Source organism: Bacillus rossius, chromosome 10, assembly GCF_032445375.1.
Source record: "Bacillus rossius redtenbacheri isolate Brsri chromosome 10, Brsri_v3, whole genome shotgun sequence".
Taxonomy (NCBI): Eukaryota; Metazoa; Arthropoda; class Insecta; order Phasmatodea; family Bacillidae; genus Bacillus; species Bacillus rossius.
In genome coordinates this window covers 48,462,102-48,475,516 of record NC_086337.1, presented here as the reverse complement: position 1 = coordinate 48,475,516, position 13,415 = coordinate 48,462,102, and the positions used below count along the sequence as shown (strand labels likewise).

General features: G+C 40.9%; 1 protein-coding gene across 3 annotated transcripts in view; it reads left to right on the top strand.

Annotated features, from left to right (window-relative positions):
• The window catches only part of LOC134536111 (bestrophin-2-like), a 97,313-nt gene extending 84,535 nt beyond the window's left edge, over nt 1-12,778 (top strand). For 2 of the 3 annotated variants that reach the window (XM_063375675.1, XM_063375674.1), the window contains exons 5-9: nt 1,173-1,313; nt 2,099-2,206; nt 3,874-4,083; nt 5,326-5,623; nt 7,340-12,778. In XM_063375675.1, the coding sequence (XP_063231745.1) occupies nt 1,173-1,313; nt 2,099-2,206; nt 3,874-4,083; nt 5,326-5,623; nt 7,340-8,037 (1,455 nt within the window). In that variant the 3' untranslated portion in view covers nt 8,038-12,778. The remainder of the gene's footprint in view (nt 1-1,172; nt 1,314-2,098; nt 2,207-3,873; nt 4,084-5,325; nt 5,624-7,339) is intronic. The other variant, XM_063375676.1, reaches the window with a different exon arrangement.
• The last annotated feature ends 637 nt before the right edge of the window (nt 12,779-13,415 follow it).

The window sequence follows — 13,415 nt, the reverse complement described above, 5'->3', positions numbered from 1 at the left end:
TTCCTTGTAGTTCCATTACAACAATACCTGTGCCCTCCGCCCTTCTTTTCCTCCTTGGCCTTCCTCGTAGATCCATTACAACAATACCTGTGTCCTCCGCCCTTTCCTTCCTCCTTGGCCTTCCTCGTAGTACCGTTACTGCACCTCCTTGGCCTTCCTCGTAGATCCATTACAACAATACCTGTGCCCTCCGCCCTTTCCTTCCTTCTTGGCCTTCCTCGTAGTACCGTTACTGCACCTCCTTGGCCTTCCTCGTAGATCCATTACAACAATACCTGTGCCCTCTGCTCTTCACTACCTCCTTGGCCCTCCGTCTTTCACTTCTTCCTTGGCCTTCCTCGTAGATCCATTACAACACCAACTACTGCCACCGTCCTTCATTTTCTCCTTGGTATTCTTCGTAGTTATGTTACATTACCCCTTAGCCTTCTAAATTCACGTCCACTTCGGCGTTCCGCATAGTTCTATTACAGTACCTTCTAAGTCCTCCGCCCTTCACTTACCTGTTGTCAAGAATTTCACAAAAAAAATTTCTGCTAAAGGGGTTGCCATTGGCCGTGGCCACATACACGTCAGACCGATGAGTTGTGGGTCGCGGATTCAATTCCAAGTCCTGTCAGGATTAAAATTCATGAGCACCGCGTCTTGTACCCAAGAGAGTTTTCCATAAAAAAATAGTGTTTACGTTTAGGTTTATCAACCCCGTTTCACAGTCACGATTTCGCAAGCGTAAAAGCAGGTCATCTTCAGTGACACTCAGTGATGGGCTTTTTAATTACGGGGGGCGGGGGAGGGGGACTACCCTCCTCCCCCCACCACCCTCCTCCCCGGGTTCTACGCCCATGATGATGCATTTTACCCTTTTTACCATTATAATAATAATATTCATAATTTTGGTGATCCTATTTATAAGTTTTAATGTTAATTTGGTTTAAGCATTTTTTTTTCTAAAAAAATATTTGAAATGAAAACATCAACGTAATAATAATTGAACTTGAATGTGAAATTTGTAACTCAAAGTATTAAGACTAACACACGTGGATTTAAAAAAACAGTCCAACATATTGGGTGGGTAAAATCTGCCCCTTTGGATCTTGCCTTCGGCACTGTCACACAACGGAACAAGTTCAGCAGCGACCCTGAGGAACTAACTCCCCGCGTGGCTGCCGCAGGTGGTGACGCTGGCCGTGTACTCGTACTTCATCACGTGCGTGATGGGCCGCCAGTTCCTGGAGATCACCGACAAGACGGACCCGCTCTACAAGCACAACAACACCATCGACAAGTACTTCCCCGTCTTCACCACGCTGCAGGTGAGACTGCTTGCTGCGAGGCCTCCGTCCGGTGGCACACTGGCGCGCTCTGTGGTCGTACACCCCCAGTCAGGCGCGGCTCCCTCCCGAGGCAGCCATCTTATCTCCCGGTATACGGCATTGGGAAGCCTTCTTTTCACAGACGAGAGAGCCAAAACCCGAAGTTCCCCGAAGTTGCCGGTGAGCCTGCTGCCCGGCGCTGCGCGTCGCCCTGCCGGTATCACTCTTTAAGTTTAATACGTGTTTGAAGGACGCTAGGAACCTCGTATTTTAAACAATGTTCTCAATTTGGGTTAAAAAAATTAATTTATTTTATGGACCTAAAAAAAAATCACATATTCGTGGCTATAAGAAACTTTGGTTAACCCTGTACGATGGTTTGTACTCTAAATTTGTTTGATCCATAAAATCTTAGCTCTCTGTGTACGGCATTTGGTGGGAGTAATCTCGTGAATGCGACTGAAGTTAAAGGAACGGACATGTGTTACAACAACGGTGCTGCCATCTGTGGCGGATGGCGCGAACGAAATTTCACAAAGCCAAAGGCTATATTTCTAATATTAACTGATGAAGAGATCAGATACCAGTGCTAGCAGGGGGAAGACATGGCCGCTCAACAAAATGCTAACCCTCAACTAGCCCATGCTGACGGCAGTCTTATCAAGTAGTTCATGACAAGCTGTAATGTATTTTTTTTTTTACAATTGGGTTATAGTGCAACCTCATGTTTGGACTCCAGTTGTAATTCCAGTGTTACACCTGTTTTGTGTGTTGAATTGTTTCAGTTCTTTTTTTACATGGGATGGTTGAAAGTGGCAGAAAGTCTCATAAACCCGTTTGGAGAGGACGATGATGACTTTGAGGTCAACTGGTTGGTCGACAGAAACCTTCAAGTGAGTGGTGGTTTGCACAAGATGCGAGTTCTTGCTGTCTACTGATAATTTCACATTAGTTCACAAGTATGTCAAAACTATGTACTTACACATACCAATAATTGGGAGTTAATAACTGTGTTTTGTCAATGAGATTTATTACTATTTCTTATTATTTCTTGTTTCTGATGGGTATTTGATACTTCATACTTGACGTACATACATTTGAAACTCATTCTCATTCAGAGCTGTTGGGCTGGTTAGCCCATCAAACTGTTATATTCCTTTGTCTTTCCTATATTCCTTCACCATCATTTCTTTCCTTTCTTTTTTTGCTGTCAACCATCTTTACTGTTGCATACAATTAGATTAGTTATCCTATCCGTGTATTTACAAGTCCATAGTCCTCAAAGACAGATTTTTAATTTCCCATTCATGCAGGTAATAACAACTCTAGATATTGCATTAGTGGGTACAATAGTTTAATTTAAGAGCTACGTTCTTTAAATGATTTATGCGATGGGGAATTTTGGTTTAATACAATTTCTTGTGGACATACGCCGTTGCAGATTTGCGCTGTTTGTCGTGGAAAAAATTTCAAGAATGCAAATAAAGAATTATAAAGGGAAACATGAACCCACAGAGAACAAGCCGTAATCAGCTGATGTTAGACATGAACGATGAACGTAAAAGGTACTATGGACATCATAACTACGACAGCATTTAAATATCAGACAGCACAAGAGTTCCGTGGAAGCAATTTAGTCATGGAAAAAAAATCAATAACAGCACAGACGAACACAGTGGCTAACGACGACGGGCCAGTTTCAACAATAACAGTTAATGTATGTAGACGACCAAATTTGGACAATGCAGCAAATATACAAACTCTGCGATGAAGATTAAAAACAGATAATATGGATAGCACAACGACGAAAACACCAACGAACGCAGTAGGTTTCCTGTGACAAAACAGATGCGACGTTTCGGGACTCATCAGACTTGACATCAGCCTATTTAGAATTATTCTCTGTGGGTTTGTTTTAATTTTTGACGTGACAACGTCTAATAAATCGATGAACGCCGGCTGCATGCACAAAAAAGTGTCCCGTTACGCTGTGTCCCGGTACGCTTATTGTACTCTTGCGCCGCATCTATATCTCTTCCACTCGATTGGAACAACCATCGATTTGACTTTTTCGAGGCACGTTAAACTTGAAACACTCCCATTCGTTTCCTACTTTTCCTATCATCGTCCTATCATCCTTAACAGAATAACACAGATTGGAAGAAGTTAAATAGCAAACATGTATAAAAGTTATAGTTAAAATAATCTTTTCGTTAAAGTAATAAACATATTTGGATTAATGAGTGCAAGTTAAAGTAAATTTATCAATTAAATTGTAGATTTCATTTCACGCCTTCTTTGTATCCATACAAAATAGTGATAATTCAATAAAAATGATTCAATTTTATTCATAAAAGCATGCAATCATTTCATCGATGTTTTGTTTATGACGTCACGTTAAACTATCGTCCGTAAACCGACTTTACATACAAACAATTTTTTTTTTTAAATTTACGTTTTTGAATTTTTTTTCCATGACAAACGGGGCAAAACTCTAAAGAAATTGTGTAAAATCGTGTAAGTTAGGTTGCTGATGGTGGTGATGGTGTTCCCGGGACAGGTGTCGTACCTGATCGTCGACGAGATGCACCACGAGCACCCGGAGCTGATCAAGGACCAGTACTGGGACGAGGTGTTCCCCCAGGAGCTGCCCTACACGGTCGGCACGGAGAGCCTGCGCGAGCACGTGCCCAAGCCGTCCACCGCCAACATCGAGGTCACCAAGGCCGACGCCGAGTACTTCGCTCCGTCCTCCGTGAAGACCGGCGAGGTGCGACACCCTTCCTTTGCCCTTTGCGCGCGGCTCTCTCGCTGCCGTGCAAGCGTGGTGCCTCCCGCCAAGGAGACCGGGGCTCGGTTCCCGACGAGGTCGAGCACGGACTTTTCACAAGGGGGGGAGTTTCAGTGGCTTGTGGGCAGGGGCGCAACAACAAGGGCGGGGTAAGGGTATTTTGCTCCCCCCCCCCTTCTGAACCCTTGAAGTGGGGGGCAAGCGATGGCAAAGAAAGTAGTGCCGTGTAATCAATTTTTAGATAATAAAACTGCTTAAATAGCACCATTTTCCACCTTGAAATACAAAATTTCCCTGGGGAGGACCCCCGGACCCCCCCCCCCCCCGCTTCAATAGGGGGGGATCGATAATTCTTTATAAAAAGGTATATTGCCACCCCCCCCCCTTTGGAAATTTAGTTGTTGCGCCCCCTGCTTGTGGGGTTTTCTTGGAGTACTCCCGTTTTCCCTCCAACATTTCATTCTGTCGCTGCTCCACACCCCGTCTCATCGCACCTTACCCATTCAACGGAAATGAATCACGTAAGCGGAGACAAATCTCACGGAACAAAGTTTCTACAATAGCGCGCAGACGGAGACGGAACCCGTAAGGATTAGCTCGGCAACGCCGAGCTTTTCCGTTTAAGTTGTTCCGCGAGACCAACAGAAACAAACAGAGTAGTTGGCTGCGCTGGCGGTAGCCACGTTTATGTTCGCAACACTTTAAAAATTGTTTCAAGTACAAAACTATTCTAGTATTCTATTATTCCTTTGTGGTTTATTTTATTTATGTATGCAAATTCTGCCCGTGATTTGATATCGAAGCATTATATATATATTTTATAAATTAATTAATATTTCGTGACCTTGAAAATACATCTCATTGGTAGGGACACCCGTATTAAGCGAATACATTTCGTGCCAAGGTATTTCACAAAATACTGTAGCTTTTCTCCTGTGGTTATTGGCTGAGGTCGGTGAGAGGTTTTCGTCCCGCTCTTGACGGGCCCGATGAGAATGTGGTCACCGTGCTGCTGCACCCTCACAATTTGCCATGACTCTTGGAAAAAGCTACAGTGTTTTGTGAAATACCTTGACACGAAATTTAATCGCGAAATATAGGTGTCCCTACTCATTGGTTGCCATTCATTACATTTCCGTGGATTGTGGAAGTAGCAAACGTGGCCTATACGTCTCCGTTCACGTGAACTATCTCCAGCCTGAGGCCAGTGTCGGGATGCAGCTGACGCGAGGTGCCGCGCGTGCGCAGTTCGACGACGCGCAGAGCGGCATCCACTTCACGGCGGGCGCCAAGCGCAGCATCAGCCGCACCAGCACCAAGACGCGGCTGGCGTCGGCGGGCTCGCAGTCCAGCCTGAACACGGGCAGCCTGGCCAGCTCGCTGCACCGCGTCGGCTCCGTCACGTCCGTGCTGCGCCGCCTGTTCTCGCGCGAGGGCCCGCCCAGCGCCAGCGCCGCCACCATCCCCACCTCCACGGTGGACGCGGCCGTGGGCGTGGGAGACGGCGAGTTCCGCAGAGGTGCGCGCGCCCGTGTTCCCGCTACCCTCGCGGGCCGGCGGCCGGGACCAGGGGCGTAGCCAGGCGGGGTGTTTTGGGTGTCCAAACACCCCCGGAAATATTAATATTATATATATATATATATATATATATATATATATATATATATATATATATATGTGTGTGTGTACTTCTGACAAAATTTACACTTGTCTAGCTGTTGCAAATGCACTTAGAAGAAACTAAGAAAGAACCCTTGAGCCGATAACCCTTAATATTCAGCAATGAGTTTGCAACAGTGTCTTGTTAAAAATATCATAAAGTCCAGACACAAAATTATGTTATTTAAATCCAATATTTAAATTACGAAAGTGCACGGGGGCAGCGTGTAAGTAAACACCCCCTGAAAAGAAATCCTGGCTATGCCCCTGCCAGGACTGTGTGTCGCTCTGTCCTCTGTGGCTTCCCTTCTGTACACACAAGCCGACCTCCGTAGCGTAGTCGGATGCACACCGGCTTACGGCGCGAGGGGTCCTGGGTTCGAGTCCCGGGTAAGGCGTGGGTGTGAATTATACATGATGATATATGATAACGAATAATGTATACATGCTGATATTTGATGCCGAATTGAAAATTATATTTGAACTGGAACAAGTTGAAACATTGGCCGTTGGCGTAGAGCTGTGGGCCACATATAAAAAAAAAGTCAAAGTGGAGGTTGAAGGGAAGATAGAAATGATAGAAAACCATGGATCAAGATAATATAATTGTGATAGCCAGTCGCCTAGGATAAGGATACACAAAAAAAAGTTAAGATAAAAAAGAACAAACAATAAATAATTATGTAAAATATATAGGTACATGCATATTTTACCTATGTAAGGATAAATGTACATGTGTATGGGAAAGTATATGTGTATTTTATTTATATACATAAGGAATTGGGCTAGAATGATAAATGTTATTTAAAAGTACAGATATGGACAGTGGGAACGGCAATTCTAAAGTTTGAAACTCACAATATCTTTAATATTAATATGTACATTCAAAAAGCAAATGATTAATATCTACCAGCGGTCACCCGCAAGAGCAATTTAGCTTTTATATACTACCTAAACTATATAAATGAGCAGACATAGAATTATGGTTTGTTCTCAAGCAGAAGAAACAGATAGAAATACCATAAAAACTATGCTGAAGGGGGGAAAATTACCCTATCTGTCTGTGACGATAAGAGTTGCCATCATAATACTGAAGTATAGTTAAACTTACGTCATGTGATTGTTTAAATTAAGGGTCAGTCTTGCACTCCAGGTAAATTTTTTTTATAATATGGTTTTTTTAAGGGCTATTTCTAAATTTGTAACTCAATACCTCCCTTGCTTTTGATACTACAGATATTTTCAACAGATTATTCTCTTATCATGGGTGAAAAAAAATCATGCAAGTGAAGATAAATACAAATATTTGGGCACTTTTTTACACCCATGATATTTTATTTAGTTAATATCTGTTGAAAATGTATGTGTCAGAACAGAAAATGCCAGGGAGGTATCGATAAAAATATTTATAAACAACCCTTAAGAAAATAATGATGGAAAAACGAACAAAATATCAACATGACCTGTGAGACAGAGCCTTAATTGAAAATTACTACGTATTGTTGGTGTTTGTGTTGTAAGATGTTTAGTGAAGGTCCACCGGGGTGAATGAAAGTGTGCTGGTGTTGCCCTGCAGAGGTCGGGAAGATCCCGATGAGCAACAGCTCGGCCAGCCTGCACTCCAAGTTCGTGGGCGGGGGCAGCATGAGGATCGCCGACCAGGTGATCGAGGAGGTGGACGAGCAGTCCACAGTCACGTCCATGAGGCCCCCGGAGCTGCGTCCCAACGTGCGCAGCATCTTCCCCGTGCCGACGGGCGCGCCCCCGCCGTCCGCCCCGGTGCCCGTCCCGCACGGCTCCCTCAAGCCCTTTGACTTTGGCGGCGCGGTGCCGCTGTCCAGCTCCGCCCCCGCCTCCGCGGGCGTCCCCGCCGCCACGTCCCCGGCGCCGTCCGGCGTCACCTACACGGAGGTCATGTCGGTGAAGAGCGCGCCCGGCTACGGGGACCGGCCCCCGGGGACGGGCGGGCTGGAGGCGGGCGGCTCGCAAGGGGGCGGCAGCAGCGTGACCCTGGGACCGGGCGGCGACAACGTCAGCATCGGGGGCTCCAGCACGGCCAGCTCCGAGGACGAGTTCTCCCGCCTCAAGTCGCAGCGCCAGAAGGAGATGCGCGAGAAGTTCATCACGAAGCTGGCACGGTCCATCAGCGCGCAGCAGGCGGAGATGAACTCGGAGAGCGACCAGCTGCTGCTGGACCTGGGCAGCAGCTCGCGGACGGGCCTGCTGTCGGGGTCGCAGCGGTCCAGCGTGTCTTACAGCGACGCCAACTTATGATCCCGGCGGCTGGGGTTCTCCTACAACCTGGCCCGGTGATGGAGCCCCGAGCAGTACTGAGCTCGCTAGGCTGTGCTAGCTATTCCAGTGGACTAGGGACTTTTTATCTGGCAGGTAGATGCTACGTAGCTTCGTAACTGAACTAACTAACTAAATGTTTGTTCACAACGAAAAAGACACCAGGTTTATCTGCATTTTAACTTATTATCGTAAAATATCTCGTTACTCGCGATAGTGTTCGCTTTTGTGTGTTTAATTGTAACTGGTGCTTTAAATACTTATTAGTGATAGTTTATAGTTAGATGTTGTACAAATCATTTTTTTGCATACCTACCTTAAGTTTATTTTAGAGAAATCTATGAAAGCACAGTATTATGTTAAAGTTTTAAAAACTATTTAATCATGTGGAGATGATAAAATCAAAGACTGGCTTGAATATGGATGTGTCATGTCCCCCATCTTCTGTTGAGATGCTTATTACACATCAATAGAGTTTTGATATTTCATGAATTATATTGCGACTTAAAAATATGCATTACTTCACAAAACATTTTTATGTTTTTGATTTTAGAATTTGGGGCTTTGTTTTATGAGATATGTGTTAGTTTACTTTATTTATTTTTGTTGATACATGCTGTTGTACTTCATGAATTAAAGGAAAAATTGTTAGGGTTGGTAATGAGATGAGAGGATGAAATTAGTTTTGGTTTATTGCAAAAAACTGCTATGAATGACAATTGCAGGCAGATTAAAATAAGTAGGGAAGCATTGTGCCTAGCAGTACTGGACAGTATGTGCTAAGAAAACTGAAGAACTGGTCAGTACAGTAGAGTATCAAAGGAAATTTTAGTTTTCACTGCGTAAACACTGCATTTTATTCCACTGTGTGGCTAAATTTTAATCCTGTTGTGTGGTTGTGACAAGATAAAAAGACTTGAGTGTAACGTGGCAATAACATTTTTGTTAGTGGGACTAGCAAGTTGAATCTACTTGAGAATATAGTTACAGGATGTTTGGAAATCGCTGGCCAAAAATTCAAAGGTGGCAGGGAATGTTAAAACATGCGGTTTTGTTAAAGAAAATACTACAAGAAATGAAAGCTTGGAAGGTTGTGGTTGCCAAACAGCAGTGTGTATATTTGAATTTCACATGCATCTAGGCATCGGTCCTGTTTCTGAAAGCAAACAGTGGGCAAAGTGGTTCTCCTCCCCCCCCCCCCCCCCCCCCAATTCCATTCCCCAAATTAAAGTCTGCATACATCAAGGCTGCATTGTAAACACTTCCACACAATGCTGTTACCATATTGCATGTTTTGATACCTGTTGTAACCCGAGCTGCAGTACATCTTCCTTGAAACATGGCGTTCGAACGGTTCTCGTGGTGCTGGCATCGACCCTTCGTGGTGAGAGACTACCAGTTCCACGCAGGTGCTGGTCAGGACGTTACTCAGTACACATAGTTGGTAGAGTGCCATTGGTAGTTGTGACCTGATTCTGCTCTCGCCTCCCCGTACACTATATTCGTGTTGACCAACTCTGGGAATGTCATGTCTTCCGTGCTGTTGGTGTTCGTAAAATATCTATTTGCACCACCATGCTCGCTGAACCGTCAGTACTACTCTTAATCGGCCAAGGCCAAACTTGTAAACATATCTCAACCAACGTCCACTGTGCCGTACTCCAGACTACTGGTTGCTAGTGCGTGTGTGTTGTAAGTAACTCTGAACGTCTGCGCCCGGCTCGCTGGCCTGTTTCGTGTGGATTGCCTGAAAATGATACATCTCTGTGCTGCAATCGTCCATTCTCTCTAGCACTGGAGTGGTGCCAAGATGCGCAAAGATATTCAAAATTTGCACATTTACCTGTTGAATCTGTTTAACTTTGCAGGACTGCGTTTCTGGACGTATGTTTCTGAACCAAATCTGTTAATTTTGGCATTTCCTGCCTTCCTTTAAATTTAGGCCAAACATGTTCCAATGTGTAGACAGTCAAACCTCAATAACATAGACCTGAAGGGACCATAATTTTTTCACTTTACAATAATAATATTTTTAATAACCAAACTATTAGGTACCAAATTTAATCACTTTTTTTTGTGATTTCTAAATCAATACGAGTAAAGTTAAAACTTGCACACTATTTTATACAGCACTAATGTGCTGTTTTTGTAGGGTTGTAAAATACAATTTTATAATGGCTACACCTGTGGCTCAAAATATATTTTCTATTGTTTTACACTTAAAATGATTAAATACTGAAGATTAAAGCAAAGTTTTATAAATTACCTACAAAAAGACAAACTACCGACATTTTGTTAGAATAATATTGCTAAGATTTTTCCCCAACTTTCCAACTTTCCCAAGCACTGGCATCAGAATTATTTTAGTTGAAACTTCACTTTGTTTCTTTATAGTAATCTGAGATATTTGTGTTAACCATCCTTTACTTCATGTAATTGTTTACCCTTAGAACAAAAACAACTTAATGTTACTCAATAACCATACTTTTGTATTAATCAAATTTCTAAGCACTATAACTCCTATGTAATTTATAGGGACTGTGAAAACACTAAAAAAAAATATGGGAGTTTTGTATCAACAGGGTTTTTATTAATGAGGTTTCACTGTAGTATTAAGCGTGTATTTGTGAATGTGGTATGACTGTCCATGGTCTGACAAAGTGCATATTGCAGACTGTACAAATTCCCCCAGCAAACGGTACAGTCACAGTGGGCTTGTTTCAGAGATTTTGCAACCCTTGTGAGTCCTCTTCAAACCCACTTGTAGCATATCTGCTACGATACCTAACACTACTCTAGGTCGTTGGATTGTCTACATGAGACACAGTTCAGAGAACCAACTTTGTTACCTTGTAATACATTCCTAGCAAGTTGAAATATTTTGTTTTTGAGTGCAGTTAGTGGCGACTGACTGTGCAGTAGGCTAAATGAAACGTTTTAACTAACAATCTGAAATCTTAGTTGCAAGATCACATTAAATCTAAAATTTCGGCACACTGCATGACTCATATTCATGATTACTGAGCCAGTACTTGGTTTGGAGAATACAGTAATCTTTGAAGTCGTAAAACCCTAACAGATTTTTAAAAAATCTAGTAAATGTTACTGGAGTCTGACTATAATAATTTTATTTTAAAAATACTAAATTTTATTCAATGGCAATGTTAAATGTTGTCATGGCTTATATTCAAAGATATTTTTTTTGGTTTGGTGGATTGTAATTTTACTTCTTCCTTCGTAGTCATTAAAATTTTGTTTTCTTTTTATTGTATTGGATTTTTGTAGTTTGCAGCTGACGTAGGTACTTGAAAGTAAGCATTCAAAAGTTGCTGCTTGAATCTTGCAGCCGTGACTTGCAAGTTACTGTGTTGAGCTACAATATTTGCACTCTCCAAGGCAGAATAAAGCTGATCTAACGAGCAAAATGTCATGACCACACATTTGCGGAGAAATTAAGCTTTTTTTCTGCATGTGTTTTTCTAAAAGTACCAGTCTGCGAGTTCTTGTTGAACTTTCCATTTTCATTTCAAATTCCTCGCAGGGTTGATACTTTTAAAGTGTGTGTAGTGTGCTGTTCGCAGAGAAAGGCCCACTTTCAACTGATGGTGATTGTTGCTCAGGACTGAGAAGGAATTTATTTTGAAATCATATGAACAAAAAAATATAACTTATCTGCAGTGATTACTCTGCATAATAAGATTCTTACTGTGATTGTAACATACTTGTTTTATGTACATAGTAATGTATTAAGAAGGCAAAAGTATTATACATGTACACGTATTGAGTGAAATTTCCAATGCTAATTACACCGATAAATACAATGTTGCAGAGTATTATTAGTTATATTTTTTTATTAATTTATAGAGTATGTTGCAGTTGTTAATGTGTGCTGCTACATATTTTACAGTATTTATTTATTTACATTTAAGAATTATTTTTAAGAGGTTGAGTGTATACATCGGCCTATTACACAGTAACATTGTGATTTTGAGAACTGTGCTTGAGGAAAGAAGTTTGTGGAATCAAGTACTTTTTGTATTATTTGTAAATCATGTTTTGTCTTTTCTTTGGCCTCTTAATGAAGTTGTTAAGATTAAATATTTCAAGTCCAGTTGATCTTAACCATTTAAAACAAAAGTAAAATGGGATTATACTGACGGGTCAGATTAATTTATGAAGCATATTATGTATGTACCAGATTATGAATAATATCATTTAAGTTTAATGACATTAAAACTTTTCTGTAAGTAATGTCCAAATAAGATGATTTACATCAACCAGGAAGGATTTTGTAGTGTTAATGAAGAATGTATTGTAATTTTTATAAATGTATTTAATTTGTTTATTTATTTTTAAAAGTTCATTATAGAGATATTTTTTTTAAATTTTACTATTAAACATCACACATTTCATTGTACTATCCTTGTATCCATGTTTTTTTTGTAGGATTTTAGTTATGGATATATTTATTTTAATTAATGTAAAGCTGTGTGAACTTAACTTATACTGAAATAATTTAAGACATTATTCATGTGATAATTTTTGACATGTGGATTTAAATGTAAAGTTCTATATTGGCGTAAATATATTGGATATAATTTTTAACAAGCTCAGAGATTATAAAGTTAGTGCACAAATACATATTTATATTTTATAAAATTTTGAGCAGTGTTGTGAGATCTGCCTTATGTACAAGACTGTGATGAATATAATCTTGTTATGAGGTGATGAATGTGTTTTTTCTTGTCTTGAAAATCAACAGCATTTATTTCCCTGTGATGTTTTATCGTGCTGTTACTTGGAATTGCAATGAAATTCACATTTCTTCAAATAAGAACTTTTGCAACAGTAAACTTTCCATTTTTGCTAATTTTCATTGGCAAAATAAACTGCAAAGGTCAGTAATTAAACTTGGTGAAATTTTGACAATGATATAGGAAATAATGCAAATAAATGTACCTATTTTCTTAGTCTGTCATTGTTTGATTACAGATTGTTTAGACTTGGTGTGTTCTTGCTATGTGATACATATATAAATTCTTTTATTCATTTACCTATTAATTTTTTAATAAGCAAACATGAATGTGTTTTGAGCTAAAATAAAAACACAAACTTCTGAGGAAACACATTTTACTGCATCTAGCAATGGCTTGCATGAACTCTTTTTCTGTTATTTGTTACCATTTGATAAATATAATCTCTAGAAAAATTATGTTTTAGTCCCAATTAAACCAAAAATAATAAAATGTTAATCACTTTTACTTTCAAATGAGAGGATCAACATGTAGAATCTCTTACTTAACATTGGATACAAGGTCTGCTAACATTTAGGGAAGTAATGTAGGTAATGAGTATTTTAT